Raw genomic sequence first — 12589 nt, 5'->3', positions numbered from 1 at the left:
CAGCATACAAAGCTGGAGAGATCTCATATGAAAACAAGCAAAGGGGATGGCGTCCGATGCTGCAGTCATGAGACTGAAAACACACTTCAGAAAAGCCTGAGCCTTTACTGGATTTGCTGGGATGCATGAGAGAAAAAAATCTTCTCACAGGAGGTCTTACTCTGAATCCTATTCGGTACCCTTGAGAGACAATACTCTGAATCCATTGATTTTGGACAGAATCTGCCCAAATACTTTGGAAGAATCTTAATCTGCCCCCTACCAGCTGAGCTGGAATGAGGGCCGCACCTTCATTCAGACTTGGGGGCTGGCTTTAGTTTCTTAAATGGCTTGGATTTATTCCAACTTGAAGGTTTCCAATTGGAACCAGATTCTTTGGGGGAAAGATTGGGTTTCTGTTCCTTATTTTGTCAAAAGGAACGAAAATGGTTAGAAGCTTTAGATTTGCCCTTAGGTCTTTTATCCTGAGGCAAAAAAACTCCCTTTCCCCCAGTGACAGTTGAAATAATTGAATCCAACTGAGAACTAAATAAATTATTACCTTGGAAAGAAAGAGATAGTAATCTAGATTTAGATACCAAGTCAGCATTCCAATATTTGAGCCACAAAGCTCTTCTAGCTAAAATAGCTTAAGACATAGATTTAACATCAATTTTGATGATATCAAAAATGGCATCACAGATAAAATGATTAGCATGTTGAAGCAAGCGAACAATGCGAGATAAATCAGGATCTGTTTCCTGTTGCGATAAACTTTCCAACCAAAAAGTTGTTGCAGCTGCAACATCAGCCATAGAAATGGCAGGCCTGAGAAGATTGCCAGAATATAAATAAGCTTTCTTTAGATAAGATTCAAGTATCGTATCTAAAGGGTCCTTAAAGGAAGTACTATCTTCCATAAGAATAGTAGTACGTTTGGCAAGAGTAGAAATAGCCCCATCAACTCTGGGGATCTTTTCCCAAAACTCCAAACTAACTGCTGGCAAAGTATACAATTTTTTCAACCTTGAAGAAGGGATAAAAGAAGTACCAGGCCTATTCCATTCCTTAGAAATCATATCAGAAATAGCATCAGGAACTGGAAAAACCTCTGGAGTAACCACAGGAGGTTTATAAACAGAGCTTAAATGTTTACTAGTTTTAATATCAAGAGGACTAGTTTCCTCAATATCCAACGTAATCAACACCTCTTTTAACAAGGAACGAATATACTCCATTTTAAATAAATAAGTAGAATTGTCAGTGTCAATATCTGAGGTAGTATCTTCTGAATCAGATAGATCCTCATCAGAGGAGGATAATTCAGTATGTTGTCGGTCATTTGAAGTTTCATCAACTTTATGAGAAGTTTTAAAAAACCTTTTACGTTTATTAGAAGGCGGGATAGCAGACAAAGCCTTCTGAATCGCATCAGCAATAAAATCTTTTATATTCACAGGGATATTATGTACATTAGATGTTGAAGGAACAACAGGCATTGTACTATTACTGATGGACACATTCTCTGCATGTAAAAGCTTATGACAACCATTACATACCACAGCTGGAGATATAATCTCCACAAATTTACAACAGATACACTTAGCTTTGGTAGAACTTTTATCAAGCAGCAGGGTTCCAACAGTGGTGCCTGAGAAAGGATCAAATTGAGACATCTTGCAAATGTAAGGGGAAAAAACAACATATAAAGCAAAATGATCAATTTCCTTATATGGCAGTTTTAGGAATGGGAAAAAAATGCAAACAGCATAGCCCTCTGACATAGAAAAATGCAAGAGGCATATAGGAATGGGGTTTTAAATAATGAAATTATTTGACGCCAAGTATTACACACAACACAAAATGAAACTTTTTTGGTGCTAACAACATCGGGAAATGACACACTCGCGTCATTGAGGATGCAACCTTGTGCAAGGAACTTGGCGTCAACTAATGACGAACTTGCGTCACTGGACGTACCTTTGCGCCAAAAAAATTCTCGCGCCAAGAATGACTCAATAAATATCAGCATTTTGCGCCTCACGAGCCTAATTTTGCCCGCAAAAATTTTATGAAAAAGCAGTCGATTTGAAAAAAAAACCTAAACCCCAGGTAAGAAAAATATTTTCCTAAATATGTTTATTCCCAAATATGAAACTGAATAGTCTGCAAAAGGAGATATACATAAACCTGACTCATGGCAAATATAAGTACAATACATATATTTAGAACTTTATATTAATACATAAAGGGCCAAACCATAGCTGAGAGTGTCTTAAGTAATGAAAACATACTTACCAAAAGACACCTATCCACATAAAGCAGATAGCCAAACCAATACTGAAACAGTTATCAATAGAGGTAATGGAATATGAGAGTATATTGTCAATCTGAATAAGGGAGGTAGGAGATGAATCTCTACGACCAATAACAGAGAACCTATGAAATAGATCTCCCGCAAGGAAAACCATTGCATTCAATAGGTGATACTCCCTTCACATCCCTCTGACATTCACTGTACTCAGAGGAATCGGGCTTCAAAATGGTGAGAAGCGCATATCAACGTAGAAATCTTAGCACAAACTTACTTCACCACCTCCATTGGCGGCAAAGTTTGTAAAAACTGAATTGTGGGTGTGGTGAGGGGTATATTTATAGGCATTTTGAGGTTTGGGAAACTTTGCCCCTCCTGGTAGGAATGTATATCCCATACGTCACTAGCTCATGGACTCTTGCCAATTACATGAAAGAAAAAACATTTTTTATACTCAAAAATGTCTTCCATTTTGTATTTTTAAATTTATTTACCTGTAAATCACAAATTAAAAAAGGATGACATAGAATGTAAACATTACTACATCATAGTAAACTAAATTACTAATTACTGATGAAAACAAGTTTTAGGGCTGCATTAAACAAGGTGCGTGTGGATAATGTTCTCAGCCAGGGAACAAGTACATCTGTATTCTGGGCAAGAGAGGTGACATCGACCATCCTCGTTTAACATTGCACAAGCAAATGCACATACAGCCCTGCCCGGCTCATGCACAACCAGTTGGGTGAAAATATGATCTCTTAATCATCACAGACTAATAATCTGTGTGAGATGTTTTGAGAGGGTAAGAAGCAGTGACCTTATGATAATCTTTAGCTTTCGCTGTGGTTGTACTATTTATATAAACAGCCAAAAACTTTATTAGTTTAATATAACTCAAATCAGTGGTGGTTCTGGGGTGGGGAACACTGGGTGAGTTGTGGGTGTTCCACGCATGGGAACAAGGTAGGCATAAGTGCAGTTATGGGAGTTCCGGGCAGGGGAAGATGGATTTGCAGGTGTTCTGAGTAATGAACCAGGTCAGGGGGTGAGGTTAGGCAGTTGTTGGTAATTATCTGTCTAAAAGGACAGAGGGAGAGTAGTATTTTTACCCTCCTCTTCAGTCCAATGGGGGTTGCTCCTTTTTTGTAACGGTCACTGACACAAATGTACTTAAAAGATGCAGATATAAATATAATAGTTTATATTTGTTTAATGAGTGATCTATTCTATATTCCCAGTAATTAAAGTCAGCATAATAACATAATTTATGCTTACCTGATAAATTCCTTTCTTCTGTAGTGTGATCAGTCCACGGGTCATCATTACTTCTGGGATATTACTCCTCCCCAACAGGAAGTGCAAGAGGATTCACCCAGCAGAGCTGCATATAGCTCCTCCCCTCTACGTCACTCCCAGTCATTCGACCAAGGACCAACGAGAAAGGAAAAGCCAAGGGTGAAGTGGTGACTGGAGTATAAATTAAAAAATATTTACCTGCCTTAAAAACAGGGCGGGCCGTGGACTGATCACACTACAGAAGAAAGGAATTTATCAGGTAAGCATAAATTATGTTTTCTTCTGTTAAGTGTGATCAGTCCACGGGTCATCATTACTTCTGGGATACCAATACCAAAGCAAAAGTACACGGATGACGGGAGGGATAGGCAGGCTCTTTATACAGAAGGAACCACTGCCTGAAGAACCTTTCTCCCAAAAATAGCCTCCGATGAAGCAAAAGTGTCAAATTTGTAAAATTTGGAAAAAGTATGAAGCGAAGACCAAGTTGCAGCCTTGCAAATCTGTTCAACAGAGGCCTCATTCTTGAAGGCCCAAGTGGAAGCCACAGCTCTAGTAGAATGAGCTGTAATTCTTTCAGGAGGCTGCTGTCCAGCAGTCTCATAAGCTAAACGAATTATGCTACGAAGCCAAAAAGAAAGAGAGGTAGCGGAAGCTTTTTGACCTCTCCTCTGCCCAGAGTAAATGACAAACAGAGAAGACGTTTGTCGAAATTCCTTAGTTGCCTGTAAGTAAAATTTTAGAGCACGGACTACATCCAGGTTGTGCAGTAGACGTTCCTTCTTTGAAGAAGGATTTGGGCATAAAGAAGGAACAACAATCTCTTGATTGATATTCCTGTTAGTAACTACCTTAGGTAAGAACCCAGGTTTAGTACGCAGGACTACCTTATCCGAATGAAAAATCAAATAAGGAGAATCACAATGTAAGGCTGATAATTCAGAGACTCTTCGAGCCGAGGAAATAGCCATTAAAAATAGAACTTTCCAAGATAACAACTTTATATCAATGGAATGAAGGGGTTCAAACGGAACGCCCTGTAAAACATTAAGAACAAGGTTTAAACTCCATGGTGGAGCAACAGTTTTAAACACAGGCTTAATTCTGGCCAAAGCCTGACAAAAAGCCTGGACGTCAGGAACTTCTGACAGACGTTTGTGTAACAGAATGGACAGAGCTGAGATCTGTCCCTTTAATGAACTAGCAGATAAACCCTTTTCTAAACCTTCTTGTAGAAAAGACAATATCCTAGGAATCCTAACCTTACTCCAAGAGTAACCTTTGGATTCACACCAAAATAGGTATTTACGCCATATCTTATGGTAAATCTTTCTGGTAACAGGTTTCCTAGCCTGTATTAAGGTATCAATAACTGACTCAGAAAATCCACGTCTTGATAAAATCAAGCGTTCAATTTCCAAGCAGTCAGCTTCAGAGAAGTTAGATTTTGATGTTTGAAGGGACCCTGTATCAGAAGGTCCTGTTTCAGAGGTAGAGACCAAGGTGGACAGGATGACATGTCCACCAGGTCTGCATACCAAGTCCTGCGTGGCCACGCAGGTGCTATTAGAATCACTGATGCTCTCTCTTGTTTGATTCTGGCAATCAATCGAGGAAGCAACGGGAAGGGTGGAAACACGTAAGCCATCCTGAAGTCCCAAGGTGCTGTCAGAGCATCTATCAGGACTGCTCCTGGATCCCTGGATCTGGACCCGTAACGAGGAAGCTTGGCGTTCTGTCGAGACGCCATGAGATCTATCTCTGGTTTGCCCCAACGTCGAAGTATTTGGGCAAAGACCTCCGGATGAAGTTCCCACTCCCCCGGATGAAAAGTCTGACGACTTAAGAAATCCGCCTCCCAGTTCTCCACTCCCGGGATGTGGATTGCTGACAGGTGGCAAGAGTGAGACTCTGCCCAGCAAATTATCTTTGATACTTCCATCATAGCTAGGGAGCTTCTTGTCCCTCCCTGATGGTTGATGTAAGCTACAGTCGTGATGTTGTCCGACTGAAACCTGATGAACCCCCGAGTTGTCAACTGGGGCCAAGCCAGGAGGGCATTGAGAACTGCTCTCAATTCCAGAATGTTTATTGGCAGGAGACTCTCCTCCTGACTCCATTGTCCCTGAGCCTTCAGAGAATTCCAGACGGCACCCCAACCTAGAAGGCTGGCGTCTGTTGTTACAATTGTCCAGTCTGGTCTGCTGAATGGCATCCCCCTGGACAGATGTGGCCGAGAAAGCCACCATAGAAGAGAATTTCTGGTCTCTTGATCCAGATTCAGAGAAGGGGATAAGTCTGAGTAATCCCCATTCCACTGACTTAGCATGCACAGTTGCAGTGGTCTGAGGTGTAAGCGTGCAAAGGGTACTATGTCCATTGCCGCTACCATTAAGCCGATTACCTCCATGCATTGAGCCACTGACGGGTGTTGAATGGAATGAAGGGTGCGGCAAGCACTTTGAAGTCTTGTTAGCCTGTCCTCTGTCAGGTAAATCTTCATTTCTACAGAATCTATAAGAGTCCCAAGGAAGGGAACTCTTGTGAGTGGAACGAGTGAACTTTTCTTTTCGTTCACCTTCCATCCATGTGACCTTAGAAATGCCAGCACTAACTCTGTATGAGACTTGGCAGTTTGAAAGCTTGAAGCTTGTATCAGAATGTCGTCTAGGTATGGAGCTACCGAGATTCCCCGCGGTCTTAGTACCGCCAGAAGAGCACCCAGAACCTTTGTGAAGATTCTTGGAGCTGTAGCCAATCCGAATGGAAGAGCCACAAACTGGTAATGCCTGTCTAGGAAGGCAAACCTTAGGTACCGATAATGATCTTTGTGAATCGGTATGTGAAGGTAAGCATCTTTTAAATCTACAGTGGTCATGTATTGACCCTCTTGGATCATAGGTAAAATTGTCCGAATAGTCTCCATCTTGAACGATGGAACTCTTAGGAATTTGTTTAGGATCTTTAAGTCCAGGATTGGTCTGAAAGTTCCCTCTTTTTTGGGAACCACAAACAGATTTGAGTAAAACCCCTGTCCCTGTTCCGATCGTGGAACTGGATGGATTACTCCCATTAACAAGAGCTCTTGTACGCAGCGTAGAAACGCCTCTTTCTTTGTCTGGATTGTTGACAATCTTGACAGATGAAATCTCTCTCTTGGAGGAGAGTATTTGAAGTCCAGAAGGTATCCCTGAGATATTATCTCTAGCGCCCAGGGATCCTGAACATCTCTTGCCCAAGCCTGGGCGAAGAGAGAAAGTCTGCCCCCCACTAGATCCGATCCCGGATCGGGGGCCCTCAATTCATGCTGTTTTAGGGGGAGCAGCAGGTTTCCTAGTCTGCTTGCCCTTGTTCCAGGACTGGTTAGGTTTCCAGCCTTGTCTGTAGCGAGCAACAGCTCCTTCCTGTTTTGGTGCAGAGGAAGTTGATGCTGCTCCTGCTTTGAAATTACGAAAGGAACGAAAATTAGACTGTCTAGTGTTGGCTTTGGCTTTGTCCTGAGGCAGGGCATGGCCTTTACCTCCTGTAATGTCAGCGATAATCTCTTTCAACCCGGGCCCGAATAAGGTCTGCCCTTTGAAAGGTATATTAAGCAATTTAGACTTAGAAGTAACATCAGCTGACCAGGATTTTAGCCACAGCGCCATGCGTGCCTGAATGGCGAATCCTGAATTCTTCGCCGTAAGTTTAGTAAGATGTACTACGGCCTCCGAAATGAATGAATTAGCTAGTTTAAGGACTCTAAGCCTGTCCGTAATGTCGTCCAGAGTAGCTGAACCAATGTTCTCTTCCAGAGACTCAATCCAGAATGCCGCTGCAGCCGTGATCGGCGCAATGCATGCAAGGGGTTGCAATATAAAACCTTGTTGAACAAACATTTTCTTAAGGTAACCCTCTAACTTTTTATCCATTGGATCTGAAAAAGCACAGCTATCCTCCACCGGGATAGTGGTACGCTTAGCTAAGGTAGAAACTGCTCCCTCCACCTTAGGGACCGTTTGCCATAAGTCCCTTGTGGTGGCGTCTATTGGAAACATTTTTCTAAATATCGGAGGGGGTGAGAACGGCACACCGGGTCTATCCCACTCCTTAGTAACAATTTCAGTAAGTCTCTTAGGTATAGGAAAAACCTCAGTACTCGTCGGTACCGCAAAATATTTATCCAACCTACACATTTTCTCTGGTATTGCAACTGTGTTACAATCATTCAGAGCCGCTAACACCTCCCCTAGTAATACACGGAGGTTTCCCAGTTTAAATTTAAAATTTGAAATATCTGAATCCAGTCTGTTTGGATCAGAACCGTCACCCACAGAATGAAGTTCTCCGTCCTCATGTTCTGCCACCTGTGACGCAGTGTCTGACATGGCCCTAATATTATCAGCACACTCTGTTCTCACCCCAGAGTGATCACGCTTACCTCTTAGTTCTGGTAATTTAGCCAAAACCTCAGTCATAACAGTAGCCATATCCTGTAATGTGATTTGTAATGGCCGCCCAGATGTACTCGGCGCTACAATATCACGCACCTCCCTCTGAGCGGGAGATGTAGGTACTGACACGTGAGGCGAGTTAGTCGGCATAACTCTCCCCTCGTTGTTTGGTGAAATTTGTTAAATTTGTACAGATTGACTTTTATTTAAAGTAGCATCAATACAGTTAGTACATAAATTTCTATTGGGCTCCACTTTGGCATTGCAACAAATGACACAGGTATCATCCTCTGAATCAGACATGTTTAACACACTAGCAAATAAACTTGCAACTTGGAAATACAATTCAATTAGAATAATATTAAAATGTACTGTGCCTTTAAGAAGCACAGAAGATCTATGACAGTTGAAAATTAATAAATTGAAACAGTTATAGCCTCAATCCTTGTAAACAACACAACTTTAGCAAAGGTTTAATCCCATTAGCAAAGATAACAAATTCTGAAAGCAGGAAACAAATTACAGAATAAACGTTTTTTATCTCAGTCAAACTATAATTCTCACAGCTCTGCTGAGAGAAATTACCTCCCTCAAAATAAGTTTTGAAGACCCCTGAGCTCTGTAGAGATGAACCGGATCATGCAGGGAATACAATGAGTTGCTGACTGAAATATTTGATGCATAGAAAAAGCGCCAAAAAACGGCCCCTCCCCCTCACACACAGCAGTGAGGGAGAACAGAAAGTGTCAGAAAAACAGATTAAGCAACTGCCAAGTGGAAAAATAGTGCCCAAACATTTATTCACACAGTACCTCAGCAAATGAAAACGATTTTACATTCCAGCAAAAACGTTAAACATAATCTCTAGTTATTAAACAGCTTTATGTATTTCTTACAGTGTAATTCTAGTGAAGTACCATTCCCCAGAATACTGAAGTGTAAAGTATACATACATGACATTATATCGGTATGGCAGGATTTTCTCATCAATTCCATTGTCAGAAAATAAAAACTGCTACATACCTCTATGCAGATTCATCTGCCCGCTGTCCCCTGATCTGAAGTTTACCTCACTCCTCAGATGGCCGAGAACAGCAATATGATCTTAACTACTCCGGCTAAAATCATAGCAAAACTCTGGTAGATTCTTCTTCAAACTCTGCCAGAGAGGTAATAACACACTCCGGTGCTATTTTAAAATAACAAACTTTTGATTGAAGATATAAAACTAAGTATAATCACCATAGTCCTCTCACACATCCTATCTAGTCGTTGGGTGCAAGAGAATGACTGGGAGTGACGTAGAGGGGAGGAGCTATATGCAGCTCTGCTGGGTGAATCCTCTTGCACTTCCTGTTGGGGAGGAGTAATATCCCAGAAGTAATGATGACCCGTGGACTGATCACACTTAACAGAAGAAATCTATTTTACTCACCTAACACATATGAGTTCATGCTGATAACAGGCTCCAATGTCTGTGCTCAGGAAGAAGGTTCCCTTATTCACTCCAGTTACATCAATACCCGATATCTCTCAGTGCTCTGGCCGTGTCTGTAAAAAGTATATTAAATGGTTTAGACAGATAATAATAAATAATGGTTCTGATTAACTGTACGTATGGTATAATTAAAGGCACACATAACAATTCATGTGATACAGATCAGCTGTTTAGGTTATTACATATGTGATATTGATTCAGCACATGCTAGGAACATGCTACAAGCCTCCCAACATTAGTGACCCAGAGGAAACTCAACTACTTATCCAAATAGGTAAGGCTGCTAATAACAGTGCTGTAATTATGGGAGATTTTAACTACCCTGATATAAACTGGGCCAATGAAACTAGTAATGCAGCTAAGGGGGATAGATTTTTAAATGTTCTCAGGGATAACTTCTTGTCACAATTAATAGAGGAGCCAACTAGGAGTAAAGCTATAATGGATTTAGTGCTATCAAACAATACAGATATAATATCAAACATAGAAGTTAAAGAACATTTGGGTAACAGTGATCATAACATGGTCACATTTGAAATTTCTTTTCATATGCAGTGTTTTAAAGGCTTAACTAAGACTTTTAATTTCAAGAAAGCAAAATTCAACGATTTAAGGAAATCATTAAATAATATAAATTGGGACAATGTATTTTCTAATAAAAATACAGAGGATAAATGGATAATATTTAAAAATTTGTTAAATAAATATACATATCAATACATACCATATGGTTATAAAAATAAAAATAAAAAAAATAAGCCGTTATGGCTAAATAAAAATGTGTTAAAAGAAATTAGGAAAAAACGTAGGGCATTTAAATTATTAAAAGAAAATAGTACAGACTCAGCATACAATATTTATAAGGAATGTAACAAAGCATGCAAAAAAGCAATCAAATTAGCCAAAATTGAAAATGAAAAATTAATTGCCAAGGATTCTAAGTCTAACCCTAAAAGGTTCTTTAAGTACATAAATAGCAAAAAATCTAAGAAGGATAATATAGGTACATTAAAATGTGTGGAGGGTAGCATGATAAATAATGACAGGGAAAAGGCTGAGGTACTAAACCAGTTTTTTTCTTCAGTATACACAAGAGAGGAACCATTGAATGACACTTTGGAACAGAATAGAACATGCCAGTCCATACCACTAACTGGGTTTTGTTTAGAGGATATCAGGAAAAAACTAAAAAATATTAAGGTAAATAAAACTCCAGGCCCAGATGGAATACACCCAAGGGTGTTAAGTGAACTTAGCACTGTTATAGACAAACCTTTACTCTTAATTTTTCAAGACTCATTATCCTCAGGCATGGTACCCCAGGATTGGCGTAAAGCTGATGTGGTGCCACTCTTCAAAAAGGGAAGCAGGGATGATCCAGGAAGCTATAGACCAGTTAGTCTGACATCAATAGTGGGGAAGATATTTGAAGGGATTATAAGGGATTATATTGATGAGCATATTCGTGTAAACAAGATTATGAGTTCTAATCAGCATGGCTTTAGGAGAAATAGATCATGTCAAATTAATCTAATTAGATTCTACGAGGAAGTAAGTAAAAATATAGATAAAGGGGAATCAGTTGATGTGATATACTTAGATTTTGCAAAGGCATTTGATACAGTGCCACATGAGAGATTAATGCACAAAATGAAGGGACTGGGAATAGCTGAAAATGTTAGCTCATGGATAAATAACTGGATAAAAGATAGGGAGCAACGAGTAGCAGTAAATGGATCATACTCAGATTGGACAAAGGTAATCAGTGGCGTCCCCCAGGGATCAGTACTGGGCCCTGTTCTTTTTAATATTTTTATAAATGATTTGGAGCAAGGATTAAATAGCGACATCTCTATTTTTGCAGATGATACTAAGTTAAGTAAGGTCATTAGGTCAGAGCAGGATGAACTCTCTTTGCAAAGGGATTTGCTAAAATTAGAACTATGGGCAAGTGAATGGAAAATGAGATTTAATACGGAAAAATGTAAGGTTCTACATTTTGGAAGTAAAAATAAGCAGGCTATGTATTTTTTAAATGGGACAAGACTTAGCCAAACACAGGAGGAAAGGGATTTGGGAGTAGTAATAGATAACAAGCTAAAGATGAGTGCACAATGCAGGGCAGCGGCTTCAAAGGCTAATAAGATACTAGCATGTATTAAAAGAGGCATTGATTCAAGGGAGGAAAGCATAATTTTGTCATTATATAAAGCCCTGGTAAGACCTCACCTTGAGTTTGGAGTGCAGTTCTGGGGACCGATTGCTAAAAAAGATATTGCAGAACTAGAAAAAGTTCAGAGAAGGGCCACAAAGCTAATAAGGGGATTGGAGAAATTAACCTATGAGGAGAGGCTAGCCAAACTGGGTCTGTTCTCTTTAGAAAAAAGGCGCTTGAGAGGTGACATGATTACTTTATATAAATATATTCAAGGCCCATATACAGAGATGGCAGAAGCTCTTTTTATTCCAAGAAAATTGTTTCTGACAAGAGGTCATAATTTAAGGTTGGAGGAAAGGAGATTTAATCTCCTGCAACGGAAACGTTTTTTCACTGTAAGAGCAATAAAATTGTGGAACTCATTACCAAAGGAGGTAGTGAATGCCAATACCATAGATACATTTAAAAATAGTCTGGATAAATTTCTGTATATAAACATAATTCATGGATATGATTGCTAGTATTAAATGGGTCACATTTTAATGGGGTTATTTAAGCTTAACTGGAGCTTTTTGTAAGTATTTTAGATTTGTATAGGTTGAACTCGATGGACTTCAGTCTTTTTTCAACCTTATCTACTATGTTACTATGTTACAAGCATTTAGTAATGCTATCTCTGTGTGTCATAATTGCCCCTTAAATGGATACTAAAGTCCAAATTAAACTTTCATGATTCAGATAGGGTATGTCATTTTAAACAACTTCCTAATTTACATTTATTATCAAATGTGCTTTGTTCTCTTTGTATTCTTAGTTGAAAGCTAATCCTAGGAGGCTCCTATGCTAATTTCTAAGACCTTGAAGGCTGCCTCTTATTTAAATGCATTTGACATTTTTCACAGCTAGAG

The 12589-nt window shown here is 39.6% G+C and overlaps 1 protein-coding gene across 2 annotated transcripts in view; it reads right to left on the bottom strand.

The window, feature by feature from the left end:
• LOC128659195 (gastrula zinc finger protein XlCGF26.1-like) overlaps nt 1-12589 on the bottom strand; it is a 30667-nt gene that overhangs the window by 10632 nt on the left and 7446 nt on the right. For both annotated transcript variants that reach the window (XM_053712878.1, XM_053712877.1), the window contains exon 2: nt 9461-9576. In XM_053712878.1, coding sequence (XP_053568853.1) covers nt 9461-9479 — 19 coding nt within the window. In that variant the 5' untranslated portion in view covers nt 9480-9576. The remainder of the gene's footprint in view (nt 1-9460; nt 9577-12589) is intronic.

The sequence above is a fragment of the Bombina bombina genome, chromosome 5 (assembly GCF_027579735.1).
Source record: "Bombina bombina isolate aBomBom1 chromosome 5, aBomBom1.pri, whole genome shotgun sequence".
NCBI lineage: Eukaryota > Metazoa > Chordata > Amphibia > Anura > Bombinatoridae > Bombina > Bombina bombina.
Note: the sequence above shows the minus strand (reverse complement) of the source record. Positions and strands in the feature narration are given on the sequence as shown.